This window comes from Eubalaena glacialis, chromosome 9 (genome assembly GCF_028564815.1).
Source record: "Eubalaena glacialis isolate mEubGla1 chromosome 9, mEubGla1.1.hap2.+ XY, whole genome shotgun sequence".
Classification (NCBI taxonomy): domain Eukaryota; kingdom Metazoa; phylum Chordata; class Mammalia; order Artiodactyla; family Balaenidae; genus Eubalaena; species Eubalaena glacialis.
The window spans coordinates 48,474,519-48,494,914 of NC_083724.1; the positions used below are offsets into that span (position 1 = coordinate 48,474,519).

The 20,396-nt window shown below is 38.6% G+C and overlaps 1 protein-coding gene across 1 annotated transcript in view; it reads right to left on the reverse strand.

Moving 5' to 3' along the window:
* The window catches only part of GDA (guanine deaminase), a 126,041-nt gene that overhangs the window by 50,036 nt on the left and 55,609 nt on the right, over positions 1–20,396 (reverse strand). The window contains exons 3-6 of the mRNA XM_061201187.1: positions 16,145–16,316; positions 4,081–4,168; positions 2,214–2,319; positions 738–765 (exon numbers count right to left, since the gene is read on the reverse strand). Of these exons, the coding sequence (XP_061057170.1) occupies positions 738–765; positions 2,214–2,319; positions 4,081–4,168; positions 16,145–16,316 (394 nt within the window). The remainder of the gene's footprint in view (positions 1–737; positions 766–2,213; positions 2,320–4,080; positions 4,169–16,144; positions 16,317–20,396) is intronic.

A 20,396-nucleotide genomic window follows, 5' to 3' on the forward strand; every position in this document is an offset into this window, starting at 1 on the left:
GGCTGAGCAGTAGAGAAGGACTCATAGAAGAGTGGTGAGGATAAGGATCCACAAAGCTGCACCTAGGTCTCCCAAGATTAGACTGAAAGAAATACTGAGGTTTCCTATGGCTTCCAATCAGACCTTAAAAAATGGTGAGGGAAGAGTCTGGTTTGCAAATCTAAGAGACTGCACAGTACAGCCATAGACCAGCCTGCTGGGGGTGGGACAGAAGACAGCACTGTCTTCACAGGATCACCAACACCGGGGCACTGTGGAACGGGGTGCCTGGCTGAGTGCCTGCAGGCCACATGACATGCCACGCCATCTATGGACCAAGGCAGTCTGGCTGGGGCATCAGGGCTGGACACCACCTGTGTTTCAGACCAGATCAGGCGGTACAAGAGGCCAGAGCCAGTGGTGATGTAGCCAACAAACCATGCCACAACATCCAGTTGCCACCAATCTGTCTACATCCATGAAGCCCTCTCCCACCTCCCCACCGGCCTGTCCTATGAAATTAGAAGGTTCCACAGGTGAGGGAGGGAAAACCACTGAGAAAGTAAAAAACGCCTGACCTTCCCTGAGCTAAGTTGATGCATCCACCATGAAAACAATTTAAGGCTTCAGGAAAATACTTCTGCGTGCATGGAATAAGCCAAACGTACACAGGCTAACCTCTACCAAACAGCTTAATAACAAATCCTACAACTAACAGGAAGGGAATTAAAAAACGAGCTGGGAACAAGTTTACTTACATTCCTTTGGAGCATTTCTGACACAAATCTGAAATAATGCAACAAACGGGAAGTTAGAAATTTTAGGTATTTTTCAAATTAATTTTTTAAAAGCATGAACACATGACCCTTACATGTCCTAATTTCCATGTAAACATTTCTAATGCTGCACATGTTGCACCACCACTAATTAAGGATTAATAAGTAATTACCCTGCTTTCTCATTTGCAGCCAGAGCGATGGAGTGCAAAATCACAGGGAAATGCAATTTTATCATCTGACATCAGCCGGGCTGTTCACAAGTATTCCCACAGCACTCAAGCCATTCTACTAGCTTAAGCTCTGTTTGGGGGAATACTGCAGTATGTTATGTTCCATGGATATCAGAGTCATGGAGTCCTATGTATCTGGAGGTGTTTAGAAGCCATGGGGCTCTCTACTCCCAGTTTCCCTAAAGTGGAAGCTGCTTGCTCACAAAATCACAATAGCATCATTTATTTTCAAAGGCTGAGTCCTACTGGGCATGGATGTTGGAGTAAAGCAGAAGGAATAGGCCTGACATGGTTGTGAAATGGGTAGTGACAGGGATGGTGATCTTACCAATTATATCTGCAGCGATGGTGGTATCTGTAGGGCCTATGAAATGACTGTTTCTGCCCTGGCTGGAAATATTTATGAGCTATGGCTTCCTGTTTTCTGGTAATCCTTTAAGAATAAAATGTGAATCAGGGTTCACTATTTCCACAAACACAGATTGATAGAAAAGTTGAGCACATGGCCAAATGCTAAAGGGAAAGTGTGTGCTTCCTTCTCTCTATGGGAACATAGCAGCACCTAAGCCACCCTTTTCAGAGGACACACTTAAGGTGAAGGAGGCCTGGGGAATGGAGAAAAGCTGGACTTCTCAAACTTGCATCAGGATATGTTTGGTCTTAGGCAAGATTTAAACCTAAAGAATTTTCTTCTATATCTCTTGGATGTTGAGTGTCATACAACACAATTCCTTGTCAAATCCTCAAGGCACCATGGAAAAGCCATTAAAGAAATATAGAAAAAGTACCTATGGTATCACTAGCATATCCCCATGTAAAATAAAAAGAACATAACAAAAGCACATGATCTCAAGCAATAGGATGACCCACAACCAAAAGTAATTTGATGAGCGGGCCACAGACACTTAGTGCAAGTTTAATCTATAGGAGAAGCCCCAGTCTATAACGAAGGACAGGGAGTGGGTAAATCATTTACTTTTTAAAAAATCCTTCATTTTATAAAGGGATTTGCCCTAGGACTCCTATAACAAGTTCCCAGAGGCTTTAAAATATGATTTGATATACAAAAATAGTACTGACATGCAACATTTTCCTTAGGATCAGATCAATTTCATGAAGTTAGGCAAACCCAGGCAGTGATATATGTGCACATTCTGCCTGGGTTAAAGAGGTTTCTTTTTCCCATCTCCAACTCCATCCATAAGACAAATCAAGACAAACATACCTCTCTGTTTCCTTGATTGATTCCTCAGTAGTTTCCTTGTATTCTGGAACAGTGTCATTCAAATCCATGCAGACTTTGCCCACAAATGCCCGCTGCCCGAATTTATCTGTGAGACACACACAAAAAGAATCTAAAGTCATGTTTCTTTCCCAAACTGTACCTTTCCTAAGCCTCTTTAAAACATCTTAAATTAAAATCGTTATAAAAACATAAGTGAGAATGTAAAAGATCATCACACCATTTAAGAACAATAACAACAAGACCCCGATCAATTCTGTAAGTAGTAAAGGTTCTCCCATTAGCACCTTACTCCTCTGATTACTCCCAGAATGAAGGATATTATTTGCTTAAGGTCTAAAACCAGATGTGCCCAGTGTCCTCTGCTATGTGCAGGGTTATGAGGACTATACCCAATAATGTATGTAAAGTGGCTGGCACATAGGGCTTAGAAAAGATACTGTCGCTATTCTTAAGTGTAGCAGTGCCAATATCATTATCTGTGGGGGATTTTACTTACTCCTACCAGCAGTTCTCAGCACTGAAGAACCTCATGCTTATCAGAGGTGCTAGAGGAATTCTATTTCAGCTAGAAAGTTGATGCTACATGAGGCAATGTTCATTTTTTCAACAATGTCTCCACCTCTGTCTTGAGTCTTTCAGAAGTCTTTCTACTGCTCTCTTTCCCCTGTAATTCACTGTAATACCTGGCCATTAGATTACTCTTCCTTAAAACACCACCTTCATCACATACCTCATCTCGCTGAAAACTTTTTTGAGTCTGATGCATATTTGAATCTCTCCAGAGACTGAACCATCCCCTCTGCCCAACCTCTCCCATCCCACCATGCCATGAATCCTTCCCTTTAGTTCAGCTACTCTGTTCCCTGCCTCCTGTATATCCACTATGAATGTTCCTGTCCCCATACCCATACCCCCATGTCATCTTTCCTGTCTGAAAGGCATTTTCCTCTCTCCTCATTTTATCTTCCCTTCAAAGCCCAATTTAAAGATCCCTTCAATGAAATCTTCCCAGGTGATCCAATTCTGGGTTCATTCTGTCTCCTCCAAAATTTGCAATATTTACTTTCAGTGTCACCCTTGAGGTCTTTGGTATAAACTACCTTGGCCAGCAAGCAGGAGTGTCAGCACATCAGTCAACAGTATTTACTGAGCACCTGCTATGTGCTAGGCACTGTACTGGGTACAGGTTTTGGAATCATCCGTGTAAATCCAGTCTCAGCTCTGCTTACTAGCTGTGTGACTTGGGCATGTTACATAACCTCTCTGAGCATCAGTTTATCCATCTGTAACACAAGGACCTGAATAATTGCTCCAGAAGGCTGTTTGCAACTGAGCTGACCTAATCCACGTAGAGTTCTTTGCACAATACCAGGCATCTAGTAAAAGCACTACAGCTATTACTAAAGTCATTAATCAGTGCATGTACCTATTAATCAGTTAATCCTGTCTGGTTCCTCAAGAGCAGAGACTATTTTCCGTTTTACTGTGTTCCCAGCATCTAGCATAGTGCCCTGAGTCTAGCCAACAGCTAAGATCTATCTGCTGATAGATAAACTGTTGCTATTGCTAGAATTAGTAAACCTGCTCCAAAAAGCCCTAAATTAATACACAAAATTCAGACCCATTCACATCATTCTGCAGCCAAAAACTAAAAGTAAATAATCAAATTACTTAAACAACAGAAAAAGTTCAAGGGCCACAGTGATACACAAATACCTAATTACTTGCAAGAAGTGCAGTGCTTAAATTCTAGCAATTAAAAGGCAGGACTGCTCACAAGTATAAGTCACTGCCGGCATGGTCTGGATGCTTCACGTGCCCGTAAATCATCCTTTCATCTCCTCACCTGTAATTTCCGCAAGGAGCAGCGATGAGTCAGTGTGAATTGTTGCAAAGTAACAAGCTGTGGTTGTTCCATTCTTTAGTGTTCTCCTCTAAAAATAAATCACAAAAACCATGAATCGCCTGTGCCCAGAAAAGTCACATGGTATATACAGATGAAAATGGAATTTTAGTTTTCAATTTTAAGATGTTTTTATTTAAAGGCATGCCATCTCAATATGAAATGTAGTTAAGGCAAATGGTGAAAGTATTTATATTTTAAAAGTGTTAGCTAGAGGAGAAGTTGATGCTTTCGATCTCCTAGATTCACACAGTTCTGTGTTGCAGGATTTATAAAATGTGATACTAATTAATTCCTTTTTTAGGACTGTTTAAGAATATGCAAACTTTATTGCATCTGGGAGTGAATAAATGAGATTTTTCTAGCAATTACAGGATACAGTTATTCAGCCAGATTTTTAGTTCATCCTAGCAGATTGATAACATGTATCCATCTCTCTTCCTCAGCAAATCTCTACTAAAATACCAGTAAAGGAGTATAACATTTATTAAACCATAAGCAGAGAGGAGACGTGAGCAGAGGAAATATTTCAACATCTTCTTGGAAGAAAAAACAAGTATAAGAACCTGGAGGCAACTTGGAAAGAGAGAGGAGCATGTGGTTGTTAATAGGGAATTGGCTGAAAGTCTGTATACAGATAATTAAACCTTGGCAGGACTCTTTTCCCTGCTGAAATCAGCCAACCACCCCTAACCTGCTCCTTGCAGAAAAGATTTACGCTTTGTAGAAATTGGGTAGTATTTAGAGGGTACAAGCCCAAAAGGACAAGGTGAGGTATAGGCTGAAAAGAAGAGGTTTAAGTGGACATCTGGCTGACCTCTGGGACCCTTGGTCATCTTCCCCAAAATGCCACATGTACTGTTTCCACCAGTCCTGGCAGGACTGAAGGACTTCTTCCTAGAGAAGATGAATGGCTCTAGAAGGAAGATGTCCTCACAATGACTTTTGGGACCCACAATTTAAAGGGCTGTTTACTACCTTCACTGTTCATCATACAATGAAGTTTACCAGCCAACAAATGCTACCCCACCCAGATCTTCCAATCAGCATCTTGGAGCATCACACTTAAATATGAATGTATATTTAAGGTTCAACGGACACTGGAGGAAAGCTACTATAAAAAAGGGGAGAGGGGAAGGAAGAAAGAATATGGATAAAATATTGGAGGAAACAGGCAATCTGTAGGTCAGAAGGAAGCTTGATTTAAAAAAAAACAACAACACTATGATTAACAATCTCAAAGAAATAAAAGAAGATATTGTATCCCAAAAAAAAGAACAGAATGCTGTGGAAATCAGAGAACAAGAGCTCTCCAAAAGTAAAAATGTTAAAAATGAAATATGGGAGTCAACAGAAGGTTAAATTAGAAGAGAATTTCTCAGAGAAGAAAGATGAAAGTCAAGGATGAAAAGATAAGAAAATTATGCTCAATCTAAGAGATCTAACATTTAGAATAAAAGTTCTAAAAAAAACAAAATTTTTTTTAAAGGAAATGGAGGCGGTGAAATTGTCTGAGAAATAATACTCGTCTCTCCAAACTGAAAATCCTCATAGAATGCTCAGTTCAGTGCATGAAAAACAGAAGCCAAGTAAGGTATATAATTGTGAGATATTAAGTCTACAAGTAAAGTGAAGATTCTGAAAGGTTCCAGAGAAAGAAAACCAGTCATAGACAAATGGCAGGAATCACAATGGCACTGGTGTTATCACCAGTGATGCTGAAAGCAGAACAATGGCTTTAAAATTCTGGAGGAAAGTTTTTTTTTAATTTTTAAAAAATTTATTTTATTGAAGTATAGTTGATTTAAGGAGGGAAGTTATTTTAAAGTAGAATTTTATACCTTGGTAAATTATCAGTCAAGTGTGAAAACAGAATAGAGATATGATTAGATACACAAAATCTTGAATGTTTTTCTCCTTTAAGAGCTTAGGAAGCTCCTAGAAGATGTGTTTTTAAAAAATGTGAGAGTAATGCAAAGAAAAAGAACTTCTTAGGTCCAGAAAATGGGAATTAAATACAGAGGAGAAGCAAAGGGAATGCCCAGATTATAGCAGTGCCAGAGACAATCCCAACCAGAGTGAAACAAAGGAATAGAAGGCAGTGGGAAGATTTTGAGAAAGAAATCGGAACTGATATTGCCTGACTTGTCTGAGCACTTGGAGAAGTACTGATTGACCTGAGTGGGGTCTGTCTTAAGCAGAAGCTTTTTCTTCTTCTTTTTTAAAATTTTAAGACATTTTTTAAGAGCAGTTTTAGGTTCACAGCAAAATTGAGAGGAAGGTACAGAGATTTCTCATATGCCCCCAGCCCCCACACATAGCAGAAGCTTTTTAAAGTGCAGAGGAAAAACTGCACTGGAGTTATTGCTTCTTGCATATTATGACCTGTGTGACCTTGAGAAAGTTGCTTTATATTCTCAACATCAGTTTCCTCATTTGTGAAATAAGAGGACTCTTGTCTAGAATGGGGTTGGATTAGAAACGTAAATGTCTGCAGGAGGAAAATAATTTGGACTTAAAGTAATAGGGAAGAACATGCCGTATCCTAGCAGCCTCTATTCAGCTTCAGCCAACTGTTAAAAAAACAACAACAAAAAAGAGAGACCAGTGATGTCAGTTAGTAATGAAGGGCAAGAGAATTAGGAAAACTGGATTTTTATGTCAATCTTTTCAAATTTTAAGACACTTTGCACATGAAAAAAGTACTTCTGGCTGCAGGTAAAGGATGTTTATATAGCCTGTCACCTATAGAAAAGGATGTGCTAGCTTGCTACCAGAATCACACACCCAAGAGAAAAGTTAACACCATGACAGAGGCATCAAATTCAATCTCCAGCAACCAGAAAAGTGCCTGGATCCTCGTGTGTGCCTGGTAAATATTGTTGAATGAACACATGAGGAATCAGACTTACTAAAGCAACAAGAGGCATAAAATGATCTAAAATAAGCATTGTTACGTGCATAGAATAGGACATTGTCTCCTTGACAGAGGAACAGGCTACTATAACAGTGAGAGTGAATTAATAACTTGCAAAGTTGGGCCACTGGCATTCTCTAAGAATGTAGCGCAAAAGTATACACAGAAGTTTCACTATTTTTCTAAGAAGAGTTGCTGAAAGAAAGAACAGATTGGAGGGAAGAATATACTAAGAGCAAGGGAGATGGGGTGGGAGGGTGGCAGAGAAAATGATTGAGCGTGCATGCACAATAAAGAGAGAGAGAGAAAGAAATTCATTTCCCAGAACAGAAGTAATACTATATTAAAGAAAATGGACTGAAAAAAACGAAAACAAAAATAGATCTCTAAGTGAAATTTCAGAACCTCAAGAATGAAGAAAATCCTGAAGGCCAACAAATTAGCTAGAAGGGAATGAGAATCAGATTGACATCAGCACATTGGATGCTGGTGGGAAAATCATTTTAAAGAGAATTCTCTCTATAGCTGAAGTGCATCATTCAAGAGTCAGAAAAAAGTAAAACCATTTTTGGCAGTTCAAGGATTTGGATTGTTTGTCACCCACCTTATTGGAAAAGATTATCATCGTCTAAGAAAATAAATCCAAAACAAAGACAGAGGATCCAAATTTAAAACACTGTAGACATCCACCAGAGGGCAGACAGCAGGAGCAAGAAGAACTACAATCCTGCAGCCTGTGGAACGAAAACCACATTCACAGAAAGATAGACAAGATGAAAAGGCAGAGGGCTATGTACCAGATGAAGAAACAAGACAAAACCCCAGAAAAACAACTAAATGAAGTGGAGATAGGCAACCTTCCAGAAAAAGAATTCAGAATAATGATAGTGAAAATGATCCAGGACCTCGGAAAAAGAATGGAGGCAAAGATCGAGAAGATGCAAGAAATGTTTAACAAAGACCTAGAAGAATTAAAGAACAAACAAACAGAGATGAACAATACAATAACCGAAATGAAAACTACACTAGAAGGAATCAATAGCAGAATAACTGAGGCAGAAGAACGGATAAGTGACCTGGAAGACAGAATGGTGGAATTCACTGCTGCAGAACAGAATAAAGAAAAAATGAAAAGAAATGAAGACAGCCTAAGAGACCTCTGGGACAACATTAAACGCAACACCATTCGCATTATAGTGATCCCAGAAGGAGAAGAGAGAGAGAAAGGACCCGAGAAAATATTTGAAGAGATTATAGTCGAAAACTTCCCTAACATGGGAAAGGAAATAGCCACCCAAGTCCAGGACGCGCAGAGAGTCCCATACAGGATACACCCAAGGAGAAACACGCCGAGACACATAGTAATCAAACTGGCAAAAATTAAAGGCAAAGAAAAATTATTGAAAGCAGCAAGGGAAAAATGACAAATAACATACAAGGGAGCTCCCATAAGGTTAACAGCTGATTTCTCACCAGAAACTCTACAAGCCAGAAGGGAGTGGCATGATAAAGTGATGAAAGGGAAGAACCTACAGTCAAGATTACTCTACCCAGCAAGGATCTCATTCAGATTCGATGGAGGAATCAAAAGCTTTACAGACAAGCAAAAGCTAAGAGAATTCAGCACCACCAAACCAGCTCTACAACAAATGCTAAAGGAACTTTTCTAAGTGGGAGACACAAGAGAAGAAAATGACCTACAAAAACAAACCTAAAACAATTAAGAAAATGGTCATAGGAACATACATATCGATAATTACCTTAAACATGAATGGATTAAATGCTCCAACCAAAAGACACAGGCTTGCTGAATGGATACAAAAACAAGACCCATATATATGCTGTCTACAAGAGACCCACTTTAGACCTAGGGACACATACAGACTAAAAGTGAGGGGATGGAAAAAGATATTCCATGCAAATGGAAATCAAAGCATGAGTAGCAATACTCATATCAGATAAAATAGACTTTAAAATAAAGAATGTTACAAGAGACAAGGAAGGACACTACATAATGATCAAGGGATCAACCCAAGAAGATATAACAATTATAAATATTTATGTACCCAACATAGGAGCACCTCAATACATAAGGCAACTGCTAACAGCTATAAAAGGAAATCGACAGTAACACAATAATAGTGGGGGACTTTAACACCTCACTTACCCCAATGGACAGATCATCCAAAATGAAAATAAATAAGGAAACAGAAGCTTTAAATGACACAATAGACCAGATAGATTTAATTGATATTTATAGGACATTCCATCCAAAAACAGCAGATTACACTTTCTTCTCAAATGCGCAATGGAACATTCTCCAGGATAGATCACATCTTGGGTCACAAATCAAGCCTCAGTAAATTTAAGAAAATTGAAATCATATCAAGCATCTTTTCTGACCACAACGTTATGAGATAAGAAATGAATTACAGAGAAAAAAACGTAAAAAACACAAACATATGGAGGCTAAACAATACGTTAATAAATAATGAAGAGATCACTGAAGAAATCAAAGAGCAAATCAAAAAATACCTAGAGACAAATGATAATGAAAACATGATGATCCAAAACCTATGGGATGCAGCAAAAGCAGTTCTAAGAGGGAAGTTTATAGCTATACAAGCCTACCTCAAGAAACAAGAAAAATCTCAAATAAACAATCTAACCTTACACCTGAAGGAACTAGAGAAAGAAGAACAAGCAAAACCCAAAGTTAGCAGAAGGAAAGAAATCATAAAGATCAGAGCAGAAATAAATGAAATAGAAACAAAGAAAACAGTAGCAAAGATCAATAAAACTAAAAGCTGGTTCTTTGAGAAGATAAACAAAATTGATGAACCATTAGCCAGACTCATCAAGAAAAAGAGGGAGAGGATTCAAACCAATAAAATTAGAAAAGAAAAAGGAGAAGTTACAACAGACACTGCAGAAACACAAAGCATCGTAAGAGACTACTACAAGCAACTCTATGCCAATAAAATGGACAACCTGGAAAAAATGGACAAATTCTTAGAAAGGTATAACCTTCCAAGACTGAACCAGGAAGAAAACAGAAAATATGAACAGACCAATCACAAGTAATGAAATTGAAACTGTGATTAAAAATCTTCCAACAAACAAAAGTCCAGGACCAGATGGCTTCACAGGTGAATTCTATCAAACATTTAGAGAAGACCTAACACCCATCCTTCTCAAACTCTTCCAAAAAATTGCAGAGGAAGGAACACTCCCAAACTCATTCTATGAGGCCACCATAACCCTGATACCAAAACCAGACAAAGATACTACAAAAAAAGAAAATTACAGACCAATATCACTGATGAATATAGATGCAAAAATCCTCAACAAGATACTAGCAAACAGAATCCAACAACACATTAAAAGGATCATACACCATGATCAAGTGGGATTTATCCCAGGGAGGCAAGGATTCTTCAATATACGCAAATCAGTCAATGTGATACACCATATTAACAAATTGAAGAATAAAAACCATATGATCATCTCAGTAGATGCAGAAAAAGCTTTTGACAAAATTCAACACCCATTTATGATAAAAACTCTCCAGAAAGTGGGCATACAGGGAACCTACCTCAACATAATAAAGGTCATATATGACAAACCCACAGCAAACATCATTCTCAATGGTGAAAAACTGAAAGCATTTCCTCTCAGATCAGGAACAAGACAAGGATGTCCACTCTCACCACTATTATTCAACATAGTTTTGGAAGTCCTAGCCACGGCAATCAGAGAAGAAAAAGAAATAAAAGGAATACAAATTGGAAAAGAAGAAGTAAAACTGTCACTGTTTGCAGATGACATGATACTATACAGAGAGAATCCTAAAGATGCCACCAGAAAACTACTAGAGCTAATCAACGAATTTGGTAAAGTTGCAGGATACAAAATTAATGCACAGAAATCTCTTGCATTCCTATACACTAATGATGAAAATCTGAAAGAGAAATTAAGGAAACACTCCCATTTACCACTGCGACAAAAAGAATAAAATACCTAGGTATAAACCTACCTAAGGAGACAAAAGACCTGTATGCAGAAAAGTATAAGACACTGATGAAAGAAATTAAAGATGATACCAACAGATGGAGAGATATACCATGTTCTTGGATTGGAAGAATCAATATTATGAAAATGACTATACTACCCAAAGCAATCTACAGATTCAATGCAATCCCTATCAAATTATCAATGGCATTTTTTACAGAACTAGAACAAAAGTCTTAAAATTTGTATGGAGACACAAAAGACCCCGAATAGCCAAAGCAGTCTTGAGGGAAAAAAACGGAGCTGGAGGAATCAGACTCCCTGACTTCAGACTATACTACAAAGCTACAGTAATCAAGACAATATGGTACCGGCACAAAAACAGAAACATAGATCAATGGAACAAGTTAGAAAGCCCAGAGATAAACCCATGCACCTATGGTCAACTAATGTATGACAAAGGAGGCAAGGATATACAATGGAGAAAAGACAGTCTCTTCAATAAGTGGTGCTGGGAAAACTGGACAGCTACATGTAAAAGAATGAAATTAGAACTCTCCCTAACACCATAAACCAGAATAAACTCAAAATGGATTAGAGACCTAAATGTAAGACCGGACACTAAAACTCTTACAAGAAAACATAGGAAGAACACTCTTTGACATAAATCACAGCAAGATCTTTTTTGATCCACCTCCTAGAGTAATGGAAAGAAAAACAAAAAATAAACAAATGGGACCTAATGAAACTCCAAAGCTTTTGCACAGCAAAGGAAACCATAAACAAGACAAAAAGACAACTCTCAGAATGGGAGAAAATATTTGCAAATGAATCAATGGACAAAGGATTAGTCTTCAAAATATATAAACACCTCATGCAGCTCAATTTAAAAAAAACAACCCAATCCAAAAATTGGCAGAAGACCTAAATAGACATTTCTCCAAAGAAGACCTAAATAGACATTTCTCCAAAGAAGACATACAGATGGCCAAGAAGCACATGAAAAACTGCTCAACATCACTAATTATTAGAGAAATGCAAATCAAAACTACAATGAGGTACCGCCTCACACCAGTTAGAATGGGCTTCATCAGAAAATCTACAAACAACAAATGCTGGAGAGGGTGTGGAGAAAAGGGAACCCTCTTGCACTGTTGGTGGGAATGTAAATTGATACAGCCACTATGGAGAACAGTATGGAGGTTCCTTAAAAAACTAAAAATAAAATTACCATATGATCCAGCAATTCCACTACTGGGCATATACCCAGAGCAAACCATAATTCAAAAAGACACATGCACCCCAATGTTCACTGCAGCACTATTTACAATAGCCAGGTCATGGAGGCAACCTAAATGCCCATCAACAGACGAATGGATAAAGAAGAAGTGGTACATATATACAATGGAATATTACTCAGCCATAAAAAGGAACGAAATTGAGTCATTTGTTGAGACGTGGATGGATCTAGAGACTGTCATACAGAGTGAAGTAAGTCAGAAAGAGAAAAACAAATATCATATATTAACTCATATATGTGGAATCTAGAAAAATGGTACAGATGAACCGGTTTGCAGGGCAGAAATTGAGACACAGAAGTAGAGGACAAACGTATGGACACCAAGGGGGGAAGTGGTGGGGTGGGGGTGGTGTGATGAATTGGGAGATTGAGATTGATATGTATACACTGATGTGTATAAAACTGATGACTAATGAGAACCTGCTGTATAAAAAAATTAAATTAAAAAAACATTTTAAATTAAATGTATGTAGATGGCAAAAAAAAAAAAAAAACAGGAACTAAAATCTCACGTGATGTAACACCGGACATGGTGAGAGGGCTGCATCTTGAAGGGAAGACTATTTAAGTTTCTTGTCTTATTATGTGGGAGACTATAGAGGAAAACAACACAAGACTTGTTTAACACTTTTAACAAAATCTAACAGATATTTTAAAAAGTCATATTGACAGAGAAAACACAGTATTTTTAAAAATGTGTAGAATAATCATAAAAATTGACCTTTTATTGGGTCATAAAATAACAGTGAACTAATTCCCAAGAAAAATAACCACACAAGTTACATTTACTAAGCAAAATAAAATGAAACTCAAAACAGAAGTGTAATCTGACATTTTCTAAATTCTCAACACTTTAGACACCTTTCTAAAACAGGGGCTTGAAGAAGAGATCAAAATGGAAAATTTCAGCTAATTAGCAACAATGACAATGGAAGTACTACCCAGACACCAACAGCAAGTCCTTCCTCTGAGTCAGGGGGGAAAACGCTTCTCATACAGAAAAGCTTCTAGATGAGAAACTGCAGTTTCAAATTGGACTGGAACAAACTAGAAAGACTAGAAAGTTCAAGAATCGGCCCAAATTACATTTAAGGGACAGGACAGGGAGAGCCCATAGAGGAGGGGAAAAAAAGGAAGGAAGAGAGGGAAGGAGGGAGAGAAGAAAGAACCCCCAAAGCTACTCCTGTTGGTTCCCACTGCGTTCAGCCACATGTGTGTGACTTATGTAGTTAAAAAAGTAAGGAAAGAATTTGGCTGAAAAATCTTACTAGGTAAGCCGTCTAAAATGCAGCTACTTTTCTTCTTCGCACGTTATATGTTTGGGTTTCCGGGCACCTGTTCCACCCTAGTTTCTCATAAGCTTTTGAGAGGGCTTTTCCATTAATGATGACTTTCCAATTTATAAAGAAATCTATCAGGAATAACATCAGAATATTGGCTGTGCTTCCCAACCTTTCCCCTGCTTTCAATTCTTGATAAGAATTGTCAGTTCTTGAGACCAAGCCTTTTGAGCTCAAAATAGATTGCAAACTACTACTGAGCTTCAACGCCAGTATCAACAGGTCCCTTAACAGGTTATACAATTTCCATGAGCTAAAATAGGGGAAAAGAGTGGCCTGACTCCTTGTCTTTTCACCTGTACTTTAATGACTTGACACCTCTTTGGAATTAGTTGAATTTATCTGCTGAATTTGACAACCCCATAGAGTAAGCATATTCATTCTATTATCCAGGAGAATATTTGCAACCAGTTTGTCTTGGCATATTTACCAAAAATCTCACTCTCCGGTCCCTTGACTATAATCTATATAATATACAGATTCCTGAACTTTCGAGTCTTTTTGGTTCATTCCAGTCCAAAGTCCAATTTGAAACTTCAATCTCTCACCCAGTTTGCAATGTTTAAAGGGAGATATTCCAGGACTGACTTACTGGGATTTTTTTCTTAACAATCTTAGGAGATGTTTGCTAATATATACTTTAAATTACTTTCAGATTAAATTATCACTGTCAAAATCTGTGGTGCAAAACTCGGGGGTCTGGATTGCCCATTTGTTGAAGAATAGATCCAGGACTGTTTTCTGAGGCAGAAAATAAAAAACAAAACAAAAAATGTCTTGGTTCATGGGTACTGCCTTAGCACCCCCTTTGCATTGCCACAGGCAGTCTTCAGCCTTAGGGACAGGTTCTAGTTAACAAATCTCAACTTTCTTAAACAAATGTCAATTATACTCTCAGCTCATCCAACTCTTAAAGTCTATGGGCCTGCTCATAATCAGAAACAGAGGATGTGTACACTGAAAATACTTGTAGAGAATAACACTTATTTCACCTATTTTGTACTCACTGACATCAAATACTTTGATTTCCCTCTCTGGGTCAGTTAAAGCCAAATGTGTGACAAATCCTAACAAGTGCATGGACCCCCATGGTATACATTTACCTCTTGGCTTTATTTTATTCTTCCTCCTTTTTTTTCCTTTGCCGTGATTTCATGACTCATTTTCTTCTCTTGTATACAATGCAATTTTAAGATATCTCTAACCCTTTTCAGAACAATGCAAGGTATAAATAAATTTTGAGAATAAAAAGATTTGATGTGGTTAACACAATTCATTAACACAGTGCACTAGCAACTTCCAACACAGCCTTAGTCCTTCTCAGTTTTCCTGGTGTCATGTGGATCCGTGCTAAATATGTAAAGTCCACAATTACACTGAATTTATAACTAAGCAAGGCAAGTATATAAATGATAGCACTTGCTTTTACTCTTTAAGGCTTGGATGATGCAAGATCTGGGAAACTGGCAGGGTGGCTAGGTCACTGTATAAGGCTTATAATATTATCACCCTCACACCATTACTTTAAGAGAAAAACCATCAATGGGTCCAATAAAAATGCAGGAATGTTCAGACTAAGTATGCTAGATGACAAGAGTTAGTGGTCAGATAGGGTATTTGCAGCTTTAATTCTCAGCTGCAGAAGTTATTTCTGGCTGCTGAGTGGACTGGGCATAGGGTTGGAGTAGAATAAAGGGAACTGATTTTCCTGATAGAGTGGAAGGAAGGACATTTCAGGGCCTTTAGTTGGCACACACCACAGCCACTGTTCTCTGACTGAACTAGCTCCATAGTTCCCTCTACTGGGTTGATGCTCATCACATTCCCACACGCCCTGCAACAGGGGACCATCCTATTTTCCTTCCTTTCAAAGCTACCAAAATAATGTGATACCCTTCTCACTGTAACTTGAAAGTTTAATTTTAGATTTCCTTGGGTATTTTGTAAAGCAAATACATATGTCAGGCACTATTTTAAGAGCTTAACAAATATTAACTTGCTTAATTATCATAACAATCCTAAGAAGTCGGTACTATCATTATCTCTGTTTTTTTACAAATGGGGAAAATGAGTCACAACTTTCCAAAGGTTACACAGCTATTCCATATGGTACCTAGAACAGCACTGTGGATTGGCAAGAGTAAAGGAACACACATATGCATTAAACCCAAATTTAGTAAAGTAAACTGAGAAGTAAATGAGAGTAATGAGAACCCAGGGGATTTGAGGATTTAGATTCAAGCTGTCTCTTTGCTAGTGGCTAGCTATGTAGGTGAAGTGGTCACAAACTCACTGAGCTGTGAAAGAACTGAAAAAGTCTGTACAGTCTATTATAGCCTTAACTGCCTATTTTTAATAACTTAAATCTGCCCCCAAGAAATGGATGTTTCTATAGATGACTGAACACAATGCACCAATACTCATAAGCAGGATACTTACAACAACTCTGGTATATACTTCTTCAGCAAAGTCGATGCTCTGGAATTTGTGTTCTGTAGGAAACGTGTACTTGGTCAGCCACTCCAAAAGTGGGAGGTCTACGTTACTCCCGGCAAAAGAGTACTGAGGGGCATGGATGTGTGTATCAACCAGCCCAGGCATGAAGAACTCACTGGAAATTAAGATAGGGAGAAAAGAATTTAATAACATCTTTAGTCATTTTCCATATCTTTAAATCACATTTTCTCTATACAGTGATTTAACTGTTTACTCCACCCAGGTTTAGAGCCAATGCAATCAGATGAATGTAAATTATTCTATTATTTAGAGATCAGAAAATAAAAATGAAACTCTGCTAGGAGAGATAACAGTCCTAAATTGGAATGTCTTGGTGTAAAGTTTACCAGAGATCATGAAAGGAGGAAAAAGCACGGCACTGAGCAGAAGCAAAGCAGTCGTTGCACAAGAAATGCATGAAGCTACAGTTTAATCGTATGACTTTGTTCTCACAATTGGGGGTTGTAGGACAGAGGGCAAAGATGAGAGAGGAGGCCAAAACTTCTAGAGCCATGATGAGGAATTACACACAAGTCACTAAGGATGGCTGATGATGAGAAACAGAATGGCCACAATTTTAGTCCCAATGGTCATCTTGACCTTGGCTGACTGCAAGAAATCTAGTCCTGTCCCATGTGATGGAGGGGCTGAGTTCTGAAACAGAAGCAACAAGAGCAAACTGAGGCTGGTTAGGGAAGGGCAATCTGAGAAGACGAGAGTGTCAATGGGTGAGTGGTATAAACAGTTACGTGAAGATACAGATGCAATGCTATGACAACCATTCTCCAGATGTTTCTGATCACTCCACTGTTCCACCCATCAATTTTCCTATTTCTATTAACTCTTATAACAGCAAGTCCTAGAACGATGTTTTTTAGAGTTTTCAGAGGCACTGCCCACAGAATTGAGGCAGCCCCATGCTAATAGATACTTAAAGCTTTTCTAAAGAAATAATCTGGTTCACTGGTGTCTATTAAGTGTCTAATTGCATCCAAGCAGATATTTGTTAAAATACAGTATGCACCACCACCACCACCATCACCGCAAGGAAATATTAGTTACATTTTTATATACATAAGGAACTTGAACTCAGAATTGGACATAATAAAGAATCCCATATAGTACCAATTCAAATGTATACCACCTAAATGGAAGACAAATAAAGCCATGGGTATCTATAAATGCTTTATTTTTTAAAAATGAGAACTAGGAATGGTGGTGAAGATGATAATGATGATGGTGACAGCAGGTAATGTTTACTGAAGTCGGACATGTACTGGGCACTGGGCACAGCATTCTACGTACATCATCTTATTTGTGGAAGGCAGTTTATTATAGGGTTTGAGTATACACATTCTTGACTGATACTGCCTGATTTTGAATTTATGCCCCACCATAAACCAGCAGTGGAATATTCAACATATTCTTTAACTGCTCTGTGACTCAGTTTCCCCTTACATAAAACGGAGATAGTAGTTTCACTGTAGGGCTGTTGTGAGGATTGAGTTAATAATTGCAAAAACAGTGCCTAGATAATGGAAAGCACCAAAAAAATTAGATGTGATGATGATGTAATGCTCACAACAAACTTAAGAAGTAGTATTGTAATCCCCATCTTCACAAGAGTAAACTCAAGCTCAGGAAATTTAAATAGCTTGAAAAAAGTAATCATTCAACTTCAGCTCTAGAGCCTAGACTCAAACCCAGGCAGTAGCCTCAGTATTCTTGGTCACTACCCTCTGAATTTTTCATTCACTCTGGAAATGAAAAGCAGTGACAACCTACAAGTACATCAAGAAGGCTGCAGTAAGTGGGCCTACAACGTGGGGGCATGCAGAGAGGGAGAAGGAAATACAGATTCCTCTTTGGTGTCAGTCACTGACCTCTCCAGAACACTTCAGTCCTTGGGGCTTTTACTGTCCCCACCATCATAACATGGAATGGCAGTGTGACTTCTTCATGTAGTTGAATTGTTCAATCAAATAATATTTCCCAAGTATCTACTATGTTTAAGAAACTCTGCTACACCTTGAGTCCAAAGAAAAATAAGACAAGTAGCCAAGAGGGAGGGGATCATGAGAATATTTGATCCTTTGTTTTTTATCTTCTTTGGCAGAACTGTGACATATTGAACCCCAGGTTTAGGAAGTTGAATCTGGTGGTGGCAGGCACGTATGGGGACACTCTTTCAATCTCTCAAGCATGAGAGCATTTCTGAATAAAGGAAAAGGATAAATATGAGAGAAAGAACTTGATTTTTATTAGCTCTAGGTAGCAGAGGAAAGAGTCAGAGTAAGTTTCTGAGCATGTGATGCTGAATAAATGACATAAAGTACAGAGAATTTAAAAGGAAAGTCCACTTTCAGGGAGGGACAATGTCATACTAAGCCTACAGTCAAATTATGACCTCCAAGTCTCCAAAAAGCAATTGAACACATGGGATAAGAGGTCACAGTGTTAAAGATGGCATTCAGATTTGAGAGTCTCCCCTGATTAGGTAACCCTAGAAGTTGGTGGTGCCAGAGATTTCTGTGGAAGAAAGAATGAAACTAAACCTTGAGCAGTAGCCTCCACTTAAAGAGTAGGATTGAGGAAGAGAAGGTCGTGCTCAATCTAGACAGAATCATTGTCAGGAAGATAGAGACCTATGATAGAGAGGTGTTGAGGACAGCAATTTAGGGAAGGAGTGCAGGACAGTGACCAGTGTTAAAAACTGCAAGAGTCCACACCCTGCGAGCTCTCATTTCCATACAATGATTGGGGAGACACCTGATTTCACATGGATTCAGTCCTTTACTATCTAAGTACTTACCCAGTCCTAGTATGTTTTAGTTACTGTCCTAGGTGCTGAGGAGAGAGCCATGAACAGGAAAGACAGGTGTAGAGAAAGTACTGGGCAGAAACTATTCGGTAGTGAAAGTTAGAATGGTAATGCAGGGGAAGAGTGAAAGTCACTTTTTGTTTTCCATGTAGGAGAAACCTGAGCGTATTCTGAAGGTACCAGAGATGAAAGAAGTAAAGGAGATAACACAGGATACAAAGTCTTCAGAGGCGACAGGGAGCAAGGATTTACTGTATCAGAAGTTTAACTTTCATCCAGAAAGCCTAGCAATCCTTTTTAGGAAACAGGAAGTATTATGAAATGATTATTAATAGAAACATTCACATAATCAAAATTATATTCCAGGATTATTACAGATAGCAGTACAGGCAGGAGCGTGTGGACCGTCAGAGCTGCACGTGAGATTAGCGGTCACTGAGCCCAGCTACTCATTCTACGGAAAGAACAAAGGAAGCTTGAGGATGATTAGTGGCCCAGCCAGGCTTAGAACTCCACTCAAGATATCACTTGCAGCTAAATGGTTGCCATCAAAAGTCAAACTGCAGGCAAAGCAGGGGGGCTTGAAGGCTGAAGCAGGAGAAGGTGAAAAAGCTCTCCTTTCTCCTTCTGCTTTTCCACTTTGCTCTTTTCACTTTACTTAATCACTATCCTAACTTCCTTAGAAAATCTCAACTTTCCCCAGATAAAAACCATCAACTTCACATCCCAAATTTGCAGTGCTGCCTAGGCTGTATCAGAACCTGAGGAAAAAGAACAATATGTGCCCCTATATACACTTGTCAGAACATCCACCTGTCTTTTAACCAAGTGGAAAATGCTAGAAAAAGCCCTACAATCAAAACACATGACCTTCTATATAATAGCCTAAGTTACTCAGTCTGCTTGCACACTATTGGCAACCCTCATCAACATGCACTGCTGGGGATGCAATGGTCCCAAGGGCCTGGGAATCCTGGGCTGTTTGAAAACCACTCTTTCATTGCACAAAAATGCAAGGGTGTGAAACAAACAACAACATCTTGTCCTTATTAAAAATTTTGGTATTTTGTTCATTGTGGGTTTTTTGCATTAATTTTGATTTTTAAAAATACTGCATTAAAGTATTATTTATCTTGATTAGTAAGTTTTTTGCCCTCCCCAACATCCTTAAATTCTGTGCTCAAGGTGAATGCCTCACTTGCCTCACCCTAATCCTGGCCCTGTCAACGTCTCTCTGGTCCATGGTCATAGTCTGATCCACTCCTATCAAAGCACGGCTCAGAGTGCTCCAGCTGTAATTTTCATTTAAAAAAAATCCACATGGTGCTGAGATACCTGTAGGTACATTGACTCTATTAAACAGACTGTCAGAGA